The 16,549-nt window shown below is 38.5% G+C and overlaps 1 protein-coding gene across 1 annotated transcript in view; it reads left to right on the top strand.

Moving 5' to 3' along the window:
• Slc35f1 (solute carrier family 35 member F1) overlaps positions 1-16,549 on the top strand; it is a 415,476-nt gene that overhangs the window by 310,983 nt on the left and 87,944 nt on the right. The window contains exon 3 of the mRNA XM_052751337.1: positions 16,389-16,516. Coding sequence (XP_052607297.1) covers positions 16,389-16,516 — 128 coding nt within the window. The remainder of the gene's footprint in view (positions 1-16,388; positions 16,517-16,549) is intronic.

The following is a 16,549-nucleotide window of genomic DNA, read 5'->3' as shown; positions in this document are numbered from 1 at the left end:
TGGTTAGGGATGAAATCGTAGAAGGAGCACGCTTCAAAACTAGTAAGGAAGTAGAGAAAAGTCAAGGGTGGTTCTGAGGCTGAGATATTCTACAGTTAGTTAAAACTGGGAGGATGCTAGAACAAAAAGAGAGAGCTTCTGTAGGGCAAGGGTAATTGAGTTCACATTGGAAGAAATCAGTTCACAGGGCTAGAGAAATGGCCTGGCAGTTAAGAGCAATGGATGGCTACTCTTACCAATGACACTGGTTCCAGTCCCAGCACCGACATGGTAGTTAACAACACTGTATAACTCCAGTTCCAGGGGATCTGATTGCCCTCTTCTAGCCTCTGTGGGCACTGCATCCATGTGATGCATAAACATATATTCAGGCAAAACACCCATATAAAATTTTAAAATGGGAAGAAATCAGTCCACTTGTTTATAAAATCACTGTCTTGGGTACTTAAAGGAGGCAGTTGGCTTTTTTGGCAGACATTAGAAGTCATCCAAATTAGGTTTTGATATCATTGTGTCGGTCCATTGGGGTACAGAAGCCGCACCCACATTGGTCATTCCTGGCAGGTAATAGACAACAGATATCAGTGATGCAACCCACGTGTTGTCTTTGTCCACTCAACATCTATTTATCTGTAGTTGAGCGATATTCCCCTTCTTTTTCCTCAGGGCAAAGTATTCTTTGCCTGTGCGTGCCTCTTGGTGTGAGTTTACTCGGGGAGCCCTGACCAAGAATGTGATCCAGGCTAGGTCAATGTTTCTTCCTTTCTGGGTCCTGAATTTGAACAGAATAATGAAAACTTCAAAACCAACAGGACTTGATTTGCCCTAGTAACACTGTCTTTAAAAGATTATCTTTACTTTCCAGTGCTGGTGATGGGACCCAGGAGCACCCCTGAGCTGCATCTCTGGCCTTGGTTTTTGTTTATTTTCTTTCTAGATCACATTTATTTATTTATTTATTTATTTATTTATTTATTTATTTATTTATTTATTTATTCGTGTGTGTGTCTGTCTGTCTGTCTGTCTGTCTGTCGTGTGCCATGATGATCAAGTAGAAGTCAGAGGACAAATTGCAGGAGCTGGCTCTATCAGTCTACCACGTGAGTTCCAGAAATCAAACAAGTCATCAGCCTTGAAGCACCCTTACCCACTGAGCTGTCTCCAAGCCTTTGCCCTGGTTTTAAAGAGAGGGTCTCACTATGTAGCCCAGACTGAACTTGAGTTCTCCATTCTTCTACCTCTGACTCTCAAGTGCTGGATTATGGTTGTGAACTACCATACAAGGCTAACGATGACCTGTTTTTCCTATATAGGTATTCCTTAAGTCAGGTTTTCTGAATTTCTTCAAATCCAATTTTTCACCCTTCAGAAGTTTTCTTTCAAAATTGCAACCAACACAGATGTTGATTTCAATTGTGAAAGGCTTTATGTTGAAATGATCATAGAGTTAGCACATTCTCTTGGTGGCCTTGTTCCAAATCATTTAGGACAACAGTGTATCCAATTTTCTTAGAGTTATAGATATCAATTAATTTTGGGAAAGCTCCTAATATTTGAATGCTGTTCTTATTAGAAAGCAATTTGTATCTAACCTGGATTTTGTGTATAAAAAGTTAAAACCAAAAATACTGAAAAAGATGGCATAAAGGTAGAACATTCTATCACACTTATTAAGAACCTCCTAGACCAAGTTAAAACAAGTTGGAATGTGTCTGGCCACTGTTTTAAACTCAGCAATGCATAACAATCCATTCCCTACTCTGTTGAAGTGATTGTTTCTTAACTCTAAGTCTTTTCTGTAGCTCTTAATTAGAATCCACTCTTCAATATTAATATCCAAGAACCAGAATCAACAGTGACAGCGTATTCTAGTTATTAGCACTGTACTAGCATTTATTTAAGGATTGTTGGATTTGATTGCCTTAGTTATCAAACACGAAATGGGTAATAGACTACCCTCTTTGCAGAATGTGTTTAGTTTGTGTTTACAAGAATGGAAAGAAGGGAATTTCTCCACAGAGGTAAATCATAAATTTGTACAGGCACTTTAGGGAGTTATTTGGTTGTAACTAGGAATATGAAAAATGCAAACACTCTATAAGCCAATAAGTTTGTATACTGGCAAGTTTTACACAAGCCACAAGACATATTTATTGTAGTATTGTTTATAGTAGAAGAATTGAAATAATCTGTGAGTTTGGAGATGGAAAGAATAGATAACTAAAATGTTTCATGCCGTGCTGCATATGTTTTAAAATGAGCCAAATTTATTTGCATAGAACATGGATAACTCACAATGGTGAGTGAAAAAAACTCAAATCACAAAGTTATGTATTTCTAGAGCATGACACAAACACTATAAACTTCATAAAACCCTTACAAAACACATTATATGTGAGGATGAATACATATACACACTCATGTATAAATATGTATAAGACAAAAATGGCTTGAGATCCAATTCACAAATTCCTTCTCATTGCTTATGAGAGCGGAGGAAAATATTGGAAGTGAAAGAAAATGAAGACTGAACTTCACCTAAAAGTTTTAAAATTTTACTTTATTCTTTAAAATGACTTTGAGAAAATTTAAATGGCCAATTCTCTGTCATGGAAGCATTGACACAGTCAATTATCCTTGTATTTTTCACTTTTTCAAAATGAAAGTCTTCAAGTTTACTACAACCTATGCTGCAAGATGCTTGATTTATCTATTCATTCTTCAATGAATGCATCATTTGCTATTATGTAGATGATACTATATTTGGTACCATAGGAAGAAACAAAAATGATATGACATGACTGTTCTACACTCAAAGATCTTGTAATTTTAGAACTTGAAATTTCCCATGGGAGAAAGTATTTGTGAGTTTGAACATGTCTCATTGTAGAATTATTATAGGCTTATGATATGAAATTATTATATTTGCCATGAAATTACATGTAGGTGGGCTTCAGTGTATAAAAATGTAACAGGAAAATCACCACTTACAAAAGGTCAAATTAGGGTGTAATTGTCAATTTAAGAGGGAATTAGTCATTTTTAAAAATGATTCATTGTAGATCTCTTCCCTGGATGCATAAAATTGTGATTTTATATATATATATATATATATATATATATATTGTCTCCTTATGTTAGTCTTTTGTTTTGGTGGGGGTTGATGTGGTCATTACATAAAGTAATGTATAGGAGAAAGTGTATATTGTTGTTGGCATACAGTAGGTTCAGTACTCATAGAGACTTGAAGCTGAGTACGTTTCTAATCACTCAGAGGTGAAGCGGGTAATTCTGCTTAGCATGAGCTAGAGATTCACCATTATTACCATGGGGGTCTCCATTGCAGATGCCACTAGCAACTATTAGCCGGTATGGCAGGGAACATGCAAAAGATTGCAGATGGCTACAGCAGGACTGGGAAGTGATGGAGGTGGCTGAATGATGCCTCTGAGATGCTGAAGGACAACATCTCTGTTCTGACTAGAAAAGGGGTCTTAGAAGAAGGGACAGAATTTAAAAGAAAGCCTGCTTTCCTTATAGAGAAAAGCCAGGTCTGTCCGTGAAAGAAAGGGAATCAGTGTGGGGTTGAGATCAAATGAGCAGAATTTCAAGACTATCGCTAAGGGATTTCTCAGAAAGACTGACATCTCCTATAGAAACGTATTTGATGTGTGCGGATTAAATGAGCTCTGGACTGACTATTGGATGCACTGCATGTACCTGCATCTTCTGGAACATCAACGGGGGTCTGAATCTGCAGTGGGCCCAGCTCACTAACTCTGGAGGTGAGAGTGGACGCAAGACCAGGGCTGTTCCAGCCCCTCCATCAGAGGGCAGTCTAGAACTTGCTGTACTGGGTTTATTTTCTCAGTTTGCATAAGGCCTTTGATCACGCTTACCAGCACTCTCCTCTTCACGGTCTCTTCTCGGAGGAAACCAGGTCTGAAACAGCTAAGCAACCACAAGGAGACAAAAAGGGCAGACAACTGGGGACAGGGGGATGACTAGAACAGAGAGGGAGTTGAAGAACAGAGAATCAAAGACATACTTGGCCCATTTTATAAGTAAGCCTTACCCTTTAATTTCCGATCTCTTAAAAAGCACGATAAGCATCAGGTTTTGCTTCTGCATCTTTCATCAAAAATACATGGCTTGAGCCCTCTCTCTAGGAACCTTCTCCCTAATATCAGGAGGGAAAAAATTCCTAGGCTACCTCCTGGTCCAGTCATGAGCATCCTTAATATCAGCAAAGTGGACTTTACAGTATGAGTCCCCAAGTCGCAGGAAGGAGCTGTCAACCACAGTACTCTTTGCTGTTAGGACATGTTCTGCTGTCTGATGGTTTCTTTGTTTGGCCGGACTGTGAGGCACCGAGGAAGACAGATGAAGCACACAGGATACATTTCCTTCTTGTATCTAAAAAGAGAGAAAAATATATAGGTGAACATGAGAAAAAGAATTTCTGGAAGTTTTCAAAAATAAAACAAAGACCACGAAGTGGTTTAAGGTATACATAAAAAGCAAGTCGCCTGTAAAGATAAGATGGTCTTGTTGCTAGGCAACAGGCACAAGACAATGGTGAGCCATGAAGGTAGAAGTCATGAGTGTTTTAGTGTGAATTCCTGTCACAATGGGGAGCCTGCTAATAAGCTTCTCCCATAAGGGGAAATAGCTGAAATGGAGATATTACAAACTAAGAGAGGTGAGTCCTCTGGAGTTTTGTTGGCTAGCATGTGTGATACAGCTAATATCTCTGTTAGCACAGAGTGGCCTGTTTACCCTAGTAGACATGTTTCTAGTTTCCCAGTTTCTATCGATGACTGCGAGATTTCAGATGCTGATATCTGGATTGAGTTGGCAGCTACCATGGACAGCGGCAGCGCTTCATTTCCTTAGTCATAAGAATACAGTGTAGTCTGAACGTGAAGCAAGAAAGTGAGCTCTCACGCACCTAGCAAAGGAATTTAGTTGTCCCTTAAAAGTGAAACTCATTTGACAGGTGATGGAAGACGTTAAAGTGTCTTTCATACCATAGCCCTTTTTCCATAGGAGTATGAGCTCTTCATTTGCTCTCCACTGAAGTCTGGGGAAAATTGACAGGGAACTTTTAAATTAGTCTAAGTCTATGGGGCAAGGCTAGTCAGGAAATGCCTGCACCTAGCTGTCAGAGGATTCTATGTTAATTTATTTAGAAGAAAGCTCACATCATAAAAATTGATGGCATGTGTTAACTGTCAGGAAGATATTTATTCCAGGTAAATTATATTCTTACCATTTTAATTGAAGGTTCCAAAAACTCTGAATGCAAAGCAGCACCATTTACAGTTATGAGCTACAGCTTACACTCACACGTGGTTGTATTGCTAGAGTTTACACTCACACAGAGGTGTATGGGAGAACTTCAGTTTATCCCCCAAATAGTAGATCTTCAGGGTTCTGATAAAGTACAAATGTAAGACTGTATAAGATCTACTCCCATACCTCATCTTTTTCACACACAGTGGCTTTGAGTTAGATTCCAAAGTGATTCAGATAGACTGTACTCTCCCGTGCTCCAGCCATCTGAAAGAACCAATGAGAAGCCCAAGAGGAGCCTAGACAACTAGGAAAAGATTTCCCATTAGCTCAGTTCTTCACATGACTATTTATAAAAGATTATTACCTCAATTTAATGTCTTTGTGGAGATTTGTTGTGTTATATTTGCATGTGTGTGTGTGTGTGTGTGTGCGCGCGCGCGCGCGCGCGCGCGCACCTGCGCACACACACCATATATGTTCAGGGTTCCCTGGAGTTGGAATTATAGACAGTTGTAAGACGCCAAATGTGGTGCTGGAAACTGACTTGGGTTTCTGGAAAACAAACGGGCACTCTCAGTGGCCATGCCGTTTCTCCACCCTCTATCACCTCCATTTCTGTTCTTACGTGGATCTTCTAAGAAAGTGAAAACAGGCTTTCAAACAGGTAATTGAATAAACAGCATTATTCATAATACCCAAAGGTGGAAACAACCCAAGTGCCTGTCAGGGGATGAATATGTAACTAAAATGCAGTGCATACATACATTGGAATATCAATTTTTAAAATGAATGAAATTCTGATATGTCATGAACAGCATTATGAACCTGGGAAGCAAGAAGAATTAAAGGAGTCAGACACAAGAAAATAGATAATGTATGCTTCTGTTCAGGTTAGATACCTAGAATAGTCAGATTTGATTGGTCTTCGCCTGTTGATGTCCTATGGCCAAAGATAGTAGAATGGGCTGTTGTTCAATGGGTGCTAAGCCTTAGAGTAAAATGATGAAAAGTTCTGGAGCCCAATTGTAGTGATGGTTGAATAATGGTGCAAATATACTTAATGTCACTGAAGTGTACACTTAATGCACAAATGATAACTTTTACATTATGTACTTTTTATTATAGAGAAAACAATAATCTTGAAAAATATCATTGCCGTATCTACACTCAACCCTTGAATCACTTCTTGCTGACACTGTACCCTTCTTTCTCCTCTGACCTCAGGTTTAAAAATACAGCAGTGCCATCCCCACAAGCCTTAATTTAAACTCTAATGGAATGCTACAGGGTTAGTTTAGTAATTTCCTCTCCTAGAAATGTAACTTTCTTGATATATTATTTATATGCCAGTTTACTTGCCAATGCCAGCCACACACTTGAGGCATCACGGATACATCAAAAGGGAAGTCAAATTTTTCTCTGCTTAAGTTAGAGATTCAAGGGCAGATGGCATGGTACAGATGGCAGAGCCACAGACTGGGCAGATGGCCCAATCTTTATTCTGAAGTGGAAGGTGCTTTGGGGGATTTAGACCCAGTTATATGAGATCATGGATAAGTCACCATTTCTATACAGAAAAAAAAAAAAACAAGAAGAATGAAGGGACTATCGAATGTGTTTGCAGGCATGGTGCACCAGACAAGTGGAATGAAGCCCTCTGAATGTCATGATGTCACTAAACTTATCCAGGCCAAGTTTATTACTAAGGAGTTAGCAACATCACAGCTAGATGTCATTTCTCAGCTAGATGAACACCTACAACCTTTCAACACCCTACATATTTCCAGCCACACTCTTTACAAACAAACAAATAAACAGAAAAACAACCTATTCTTCTCATTGAAGTCAGATCTAAAAATAGCCTTGATAAATGTGGGTGTATGAGTATATACTTCAAGCTGGGTCTTTGAATTAGACCCAAGACACAAGAAGTGAAGAGACCACAAAATGTAAGTGGAAGTACTGTGGAGAATAATGTGAGCTGTCTCCTGGCTGCATATTAAGAATCCCAATTTTAGCCTGAGTCTCCCTTTCCTCATGTCTTGACTACTAATTGGGAATCTAAAGGCTTTCTTTTCACTCACATACAAGCTCCCAATCTTTTTCTATGTCCAAAGAAATACATGGACAAAGGTAACATCATTTTAAAAGCTGCTGAATAACTGGTGAAAACTGGGGGCACATTCAAGTCTGTTTTGGTTCTCAAAAGTTTATCTCATCCCAGGGATTGTCCATACTAAGCCTGAGTCTAGGAACTGTAGAAGTGGGCTGTTAACAGCTCTTGGATATTGTTAACTTACCAGCCACCTGTAATGTATCAGGGACAGTTAGCCTACAGTGATACTTCACCTTTCAATGTCTAGAGATTTCTAGCTTATCAGTGGATAAATATCTGAGAAAAGAACCTCATGTTTTTAAGAATGACAATTAGTATGGATTGCAAGTGATTTTATTTGTTATGTTTTATTTTAGGATTAAAAAAACTCTTACATTGTAAAAGGGACCTTTTGGAAGGTATGCTCTTCTATGAATTTTAGCACGGTTCATTGTCACGTTTAAACAGGTAGACATTGTCAATACACACATGCAGAATCAGTGTCATAGTGATGCACACTAAATAAATGAATGGATGGGGGGGAGGATGAAACAATTGCTATATGGAAAAATATAGAAGAAGCTAACAGAAATGGAGGTTTTAATGTCTATGAAATTTGCCTATATATTATATATCTGACAATATGTTTGTAGTAGAGTCAGTAAATATTTGTTAAGCAAACAATAATGTATTTCTATAAGTGGATAACAGAAAAAGATTATAGAACAGCGTTAGTTTTTGTTTTGTGGTTGTTTCTTCACTTACTTCACTATTATTCATTACAGAAGTAACACACTGAAAGATTTTTACAATAAAAGAAAGGGTATGATTAGGTCTCCAAATCAAGAGACCAATACATAAGGACTATAAGACTTTATGGGAAAAAAAAGCCCATGGTTCAAATTTGTAGGAAATTTCTCCAAGAATGGAGGGGTTGGAGGAAAGATCCTCATCATACTTTTGTGGATAGTCTTGGTCACCCGACACACACCTTGGGGGTTCTGATCACTTTAGAACAGGGGTGCATAGACTCCTACATCAAAAGTTACCTTGTTAGCATCTTCGAATTACCAGCCAACAATTAGCAAACTCCAGAGAAAATATCTGAGGGAGAAACGTGTCCAGATTATTTATTAGTCAAAATCAGACTGCCAAAATGTAATCAAATACAAGTAGCATCATAATCTCTGAGAGACTTTCAAAAATACTACAGATTCTTGAGTCCCAGCCCAAACCTGTCTGAGATCAAACCCAGAAATTGACACTTTTAAAAGCATCCAAATTTAAGGAGCAGACTAGACAAAGTTTGGGAGAAAATGACAAAAATATGATGTAATTACAAAATATACAAATATTTATGTAATTTTAAAGACAATGGAGTCCCTAATATTATAAACAAGTTTAAATTGTCTTACTTTTTTTGTTCTCACTTCCAAAATATTTCATCATCGTTAAATGCCCATTTGTATGACTAGGACTTGTAATATCATTGTACTGTTCCCTGTGCTGTCCATACCCCCAATGTGTTTGCTACAGGAGGCTTCTCTTGGGGTGCTGGCTTATTTCTTGATACCTTTTCTTCTTTCATTATGGACAGTCACATTTTGAACCATGAATCTCTTGTCACCAAGCTGGATACCCCCTTGTTCAGCTGCTTCTATCTTTCTAGCATCCTGCTTCAAGACAGCAGAGCCAACCACTGAGAGGGCAATACTCCAGCAGTATGTTGAATCTCCTCCAGCTACTTTAGAAACTGCAGTGTACAAAGAATTCCCTATAAGGACTTTTGTGGTCCATACATAGACAGACACTTCCTGTAGAGCATGCAGCAAGGACAAGACACCATTTCCCATCAGCACAAGGGCAAGGTACCACCACAGAAAACAGGAGGCAGGGAAAGAACAAGAGGTTCTTAGCTATTAAGGGCTTGTCAAGACCCGTGCCAGAGGAGTTGTCAAATATTCCTCCTGACCTCCAAGACCAAAACAAGGGCATGGACAGAATGCAATGCAAAGCCCTGCATTTTCTAGCTGTTAAAACTGTGTAATATCTCCTAGAATTCAAGGCCACTGTAAGGAGGAGTGAGGTCTACTAAAACAGAGACAAAGGCACTGTTGGTATTCATATTCTTGCTGGTGCTCTGCTGTTGGCAAAAGCTTCCCTTTGTAACGGCATTCTTTTGGGTTTCTTCTGTAACTTTCTTATTGTGAGAATTCACAATACTAGAAAAGGAGATAGAATATTGTATAGAACCCCATCAGCAACATTTCAACTGCAACAAATTCAACTGGTGGTCAAGCTAATCTTATCCTTACTCTCACCACTCACTTTCCATGAGTACAGTTTCCGGCTACATGCATTTCATCTGTTACTGTTTCTGTCTGTATTTCTGAAAGATAATAACATAAGAATAACAGTACAATAATGCCATAGTCACATTGAAAAATCAACAGTTTCCAAATAGCCCGTGAGTATTCAAATTTTCTGTTGTCTCGCAAATGCATGTGTTTTAGTTTGTTTGGGTTGGGATGCAAACAATGACCATGTAATTCAGGTAGCTGATATTTCCTTACGTTCTTTCGATCTATAGATTTCTTTTATTTTTATGCAATGTTCTCGCTGAAAAACTTTTGCCCAATATGACAACTTTCTTTCAAACAGTAATTCATGCAGGTCCCCCAGGTGGATTGAGCAAAGACACATATTTCAATCAATCAACTGGTTTGGGTGGGGATGGGATTCTGAATTTCTAACAAGCTTTCAGTTAATATCATTCAACAGAGCAAACACAAGTAGAAAGGTTACGACATGTCTGGATTTTGCTGATTGAATCTTCATGTGCTTTTAATGCGTTCCTTGAATCCCCATCCTCTGAAGTGGTGCCTGAGTACAGAGATTGGGTCAAACTTAAAGATCTGTATAGCAGGGTGTAGGTGGTGTTTTGTTTTTGTCAAGAAACAAGAGACACAATGTCTGGTTGTTTTTTTTTCTTGACTGCAAGTGTCAAAGCTTGTCTCCACTTACTAATAAAGGAGGTACCAAACTATGACATTCTACTCACCGTACTTTGTATTCATTCATTAGGTAGAATATTAGCATAAAGACAATCTCTCATGTGCTCTTTAGATACTCAGTGGTGGAGCTCGCATAGAATCATGGGAAGAAGAGGGGAAGGGACTTGATAATTTTGCTTTGTCTCCCAGTATTCAGAATCTTGACTTGATTTAACTAGCATCTCTCAATAACAACCAGGTCTTATTTTTGTTGGTGTTTTCTATATCTCTCAGGTGGAGGTTGGGGTGGTTGTTTTTTAATTCATCAAAAATTCACAGATTTATCAAATTTCATGCATTTTTGCCAACCTGGTCATTTCTACCTGAAAGGTTCTTCAAGTTGGCCCCTGAATCCTTTTGATAACACTTTTTAGTCTTGGAATGCTCCCTTTCTCTTCTGTGTGACAAGATATTCTCGGCTCAGCTTGTGTATTACATTTCCTCACCCATGTCTGTATTCAGCCATTTCTCCAAAGGTCATTGTTTCTTTTAGTGAAAACTATATTTGAAGATGATAATCTGGATGTTATGGTACTTACTGACAGTAGGTTGATATAATGGAAAAAAATTGAATTCTATAAATACATTCTTCAATATTTTCAGTTAGAAATACACACACACACACACACACACACACACACACACACACACACACAGAGAGAGAGAGAGAGAGAGAGAGAGAGAGAGAGAGAGAGAGAGAGAGAGAGAGAGAACTCTATTATTACATTGCCCAAAAAATGCCTTTTCTGTTTTCTGAACCTAATTTCAGGGAAAAAAATAATATGAAGCATTTCTGATTTGTTTCATTAAACTCTCCATGTAGACAAAAAAAGTACCATTCTTAGAGTAGTAAATGCTTTATAATAAAAAAAATCAGAACAGACCTTGGAAAAACTACATAACTTCCTCTAAATCTAATTTTCTGATCTGAGAATATCTTCCTCACAGCGCTGTTAATAACAAAGCCATCACCTACCCAGTATTTACTTGAAGTTAGATACTCTATAGGCATTTCCCCCCACTTAATCCTTATGGAAACATTTTCAAGTAAGTGATATTTGCTTCATTTTGTAAATAAGCACCGTTTTCCAAGGTGACACCGCCTGGTAAGTGGCAGTCGGTGTTTTCACAGAGGTCTCTGACTCTATGCTTTTAACCTAGACTTTAAAGTGTCAGGCAAATAAGGGACAGGATGCGTGGTGCAGAGTACCTGACAGTTGGATTCAGTGGAAAACAAATGACATTAACAGAAGAGTAGCCTTGGTGGGTATCCACTCGGCATTTGAGATGGGAGATAGGCTGGGAAGTGGAGGCATGCCAGCCGGCTCCCTGCGTTACCAGGCATCTGGCCCGTTGACACTTTCTCCTGTTAATTTCCCATGTCAGGGCTAACCTATGTGTCCACCATGACAGCTGCTCTTATGTTGGAGCTCAAGGTCAGCCCTCAAGAGTTCAGGCTGGCACCTTCTGTCATGGGGTCTTTTGAATACACTCAGCAAGTGGCAGACGTCCAGAGGCGAGCCTGCTTTGGCCTCTTCCTCCGGTATCGTGTGTCATTAGCGGCGACATAGCTCCTTGTTCAAAGTAAAATTCACGAAACTGACAGATTCATCTGCCTAATGTCGGGAGGCATCAGAGCCAATTACAGGATAGTTCCAGAAGGCAAATAGGGGCACTTTTCACAAAATGGGATGAAGAAAAGGGAAATCGTCTTGCCATTAAAAAGGACAAACACATTTTCCTCTCAGCATGCTCACCCCAGGAAAATTGAGAGATTTATATTAATACAGACTTTCATTATGATTGCTCTGGATAATTTCAAATTTCAAATCAAAGCATCTACCACCCACTCGTCCCCCAGCAAACCTACCATTAGAGCTGTTAGCTAGTGAGCAGTATTTCGGATTATAAGTGGTATCTTCGTGATGATAGCAACTTGAGGGGTAAACCGCAGAATTGTGACATTTTGTCTAGAGAGAAAAAAACTTTCTCATTGTTTCACAAGGAGGTGCATGCGTGTGTGTGTGTGTGTGTGTGTGTGTGTGTGTGTGTGTGATTTTACTTTTAATATACTAAGTCTAGGGGCTTTGGAGACCTTGTTATATTGGGATGCATCTCATATGCATTCAAGATTTTGCATAAGAGTGGATAATAATTTCATTGTGTTGGAAGACAAACTACTGAAAAGGCTTAGGAACACAGCCGCAACACTATCTCCTCATGTGCTATCCCTTCTTAGGCTAACTTCCTAAATTTAAGCTAATCAAAAACTACCCTCCTGTCTGACACCAGTTTTAAAGTTTGGTATGAGGAACCTTCTTAAAACATCCCAAATCTCGGAAATTTTCAGGAAAGTCTCATACAATCACTGCTCTGAAATAGAACCTGGCAGGGGCAGAGAGTGGACTTAAATTTCATCTACAAAACTTCCTCAAAAAAGATCTGAGATAAGCATCACAAAACATTAGAATTTGTTGAATCAAGAAGGAGAGTACATTAATACTTTCTTATCCAATGTTTTTATTTGTATTTAACCATACAGATAGCAAAACATTAACAAATAGAATATATTTAAATACCAAACTGCAATTCCAAATATTCTATTTTTTGCTCATAAGTTTTATTTCCCTTTACAGTTAATAAAAATAAAATCTAGAGGCGATTTCAAAGCATTCATGTTCATCAATTACAAGGGTATTATGTTCCCAGGGATGACCCTCTTTCATGAGATTTGGAGGGTCCTTTAGCACAGGGATTCCGAGAATATATTGTCATTATTTTAAAGTTTTAATCGTCTAATGTACAGCAGTGTGAGTCAGGTGCCCCTTTTAAAATAAAGCAATCTCCCTCCATCCTAGATAATTCTGCTAGTCAAGTCTGTTGAGTGTTTGCAGAGTCATCAGATGAAACACTGTGGAAGAATTCACATGGTGTGTATTTACTTGAAGTTGTTATCAGCAGACCAGCAAGGCAACCCATCCTTCATCCGAACCCATATAATAAATGACTTTGGGTATGTTCTTGGTTAGTGGGACAAGTAACATCGCTATAATCTAGTTTTCCAGTAATGTGTATTGAGATGTAGCTTGTACGCTCTGGATTTGGCAATTGTTCATCATGTAAAATAGCAGGGACAATGACCTGTGACTTTAGAATTGCCACTTTGAGGTTAAATATACCATTAACAATTTTATGGCTTCTATCCAGTGTATTATGTGTCAAATACTCAACAAATTAGTTTTGTCAGTGACATAGTTTTAACTAGAAAACTATTTCAGTGGTAGGAGTAAGAATGTCTGTAGTAGATGTATTTTAACTATCTCAATTTCAGTGTTGTAAAATCTCTTTCTGAGATTACTAAATGTAAAATTTATTCATATATTATTTACTATTTGTCATAGACTTTGGATCCTGGAGATAAAGACCAAGATAATGACAATTTGTTCAAATTGTGAATACCTAATGAGTAATAGAGATAAGAAAGATAAGTTCTGTATGTGACTGGAGCAGTTATTAACAGACATATCACATGAAGTCCCAACCCAATGAGCAGAAGTAAGAGTATCTGCCTTCCTGTTAGAAGTGTATGCTGGTGCTTCATTTTGGACACTGGAGGATCAGTACTTACTTGGGATTTCTATTGCTTTGAAGAGATACCATGACCAAGGCAACTCTTATAAAAGAAAGTATTAATTGGAGGCTTGCTTATAGTTTCAGAGGGTGTGTTAATCAGGATTCTCTAGAATAACAGAACTTATACAATGAATTTCTAAATACATAGAAACGGAATTTATTAGAATGAGTTATAGTCTGTAGTCTAGCTAATCTAACACTGGCTGCCTTTGAATGGAAGTTCTCAGAATCCAGTAGTTTTCCAGTCCACAAGGCTGATGTCTTAGCAGGTCTTCAGTATATGCTGGAATCATGAAGAAGTAGCTGTAATGCCAGTTCCAATGACCTGTGCCTTTAGAACTGGGCTTGTCAGCGAGGATGAGAGCAAGCAGGCAAGAGAGCAAGCTTCCTTCTTTCCTTTATATAGGCTGGTGGCAGAAGGTTTGGTCCAGATTTAAGGTGGATCTTCCTATCTCAAAAGATCTGGATTAGAGGTTTATCTTCCCACATCAAAGATCCAGATTAGAAGTAGGTCTTTTCACTTCAAATGATTAAATTAATGAAAAAAAAAATCCCTTACAGGTGTGCCCAGACATTTGGGTTTTTGTTAATTCCAGACGTAGTCAAATTGACAACCAAGAATAATTATAACAGAGATTTAGTCCATTTTTATTATGGCAAGGAGTATGGCAGCATGCAGGCAGCATGGTTCTGGAGCAGTGTCTGAGAGCTTTACATCCCAATCCAGGCAATAGGCAGAGAGGAAGAGAGGCATGGGGCCTGATGTGTGAGTGTGTGTGACAGATCTCCCCCAACAACACATCCTAATCCTTCCCTCATAGCTGTGAGCAAACATATGAGCCTATGGGAGCCCATCTCATTAAAACCACCACATTCCATCCCTACCCCCCATAGGTCTACAGTTATATCATAATGCAAAATGCATTTAGTTCAGCTTCAAAAGTCCCCATAGTCTTTAAGACTTAAGAATTTCAAAGTCCAATGTCTCTTCCAATACTCAAGGCAATTTCTTAACTGTAACCCCCATAAAATAAAAAACCAATTACATACTTCCAACATACCATGGCATAGGATGTATATTAACATTCCAAAAATGGAGGAAAGGGGCCTAGTGAAGAAATACTAAGTCAAAGCAAGACCAAAACCCAGCAGGCCAAACTTCAAACTGTCTGTTTCTATGTTCCATGTCAAAGCGCTCTTCAGATCTCCAACTCCTTTTAGCTTTGTTGATTGTGACACACGTCTCTCTTTTGGACTGGTTCCATATCCAGTCCTCTGAGTTGAAGGCCTGAGGGCATCCAACAGCCAAAAGACCCCTACTCATAAATCCTTCAGATGAAGTGAAGCCCTGGCTGGCAGTTGGCCTGGAACTTACTGAAGTCTTGAATCATAAGCATTCAGTTGAGCTGCACCCAGATTCTTGACCCCCTTGAAACCAGAACACAATAAACATTTCTTGTTTCGAATATCTATGTATTAGAATAATTTGTTATGCAGTAGTAAGTCACTATTCACTCAGAGTGTCTGTATATTCAATATAGTCTGTGAAGACTTCACAAGCTGGCCACACAGAGCTGTATGGAATTATCATTGGGCCACTTTTAGAAATAAGATTTATTTCAGCTTGAAATACATATGAAAATAAGAATGAGGATATCTAAAGTGCTATGGACGTAAAACAAGGTGATAAAATTAATTGTTGATAGCATTGAGACAAGGGTCAGGTGGTGTGGTTTTTTCCATCCTAAAGCTTTCTCTGTTCACATCATTCCCATATCTCTAGATTAAACATGAATATTCAAACAAAAAAATCTTTTGAATACCATCTTGGAGTCTTACGACAGACCTACTACAACACACACAACTGCTTCCAACAGGCTACTTTTCTTTTGGTCTTGAAATTTAGGATGGCCTGAGGGTTTGTGTGTGTGTGTGTGTGTGTGTGTGTGTGTGTGTGTGTGTGTGTGTGTGTGATGCACCCTTTCTTGTACCATTTTCCTTTCACTTCCATCGTGACACAATTATTCTTTCACACATTAGTAAAAATATATTCCATAGTAAGCAATGACCTACTCAGTCCCACCCTGGTGTGGAAACTAATTTGGAGACCTAAAAGTGACCATGAAGACAATTTCCCAAGTAAAGCATGTGAGTCTTTGATAGATTAAGCCACTAAAATATTGAGTAAGTTTCTGGTAAAAAAAATTCATATATAGGTGCATAATGCAACAATATGTTAGAATTCTAAATATGTAATGTGTTATATGTCAAGAACCTAAGCCATTTCTCTTCTTAACTTTGTAACACAGGAGAAGAAAACCTCTTGGCGATTTTACGCCGAAGATGGTGGAAGTACATGATCCTGGGACTCATAGACTTGGAAGCGAATTACCTGGTGGTCAAGGCTTACCAGTACACGACTCTGACCAGTGTCCAGGTAATGATGGTTCCTCTCCTCTCAACTTTCCAG

Source organism: Peromyscus californicus, unplaced genomic scaffold (assembly GCF_007827085.1).
Source record: "Peromyscus californicus insignis strain IS unplaced genomic scaffold, ASM782708v3 Scaffold_22__1_contigs__length_63687245, whole genome shotgun sequence".
Classification (NCBI taxonomy): Eukaryota; Metazoa; Chordata; class Mammalia; order Rodentia; family Cricetidae; genus Peromyscus; species Peromyscus californicus.
This window is presented reverse-complemented; position numbering and strand designations above follow the sequence as displayed.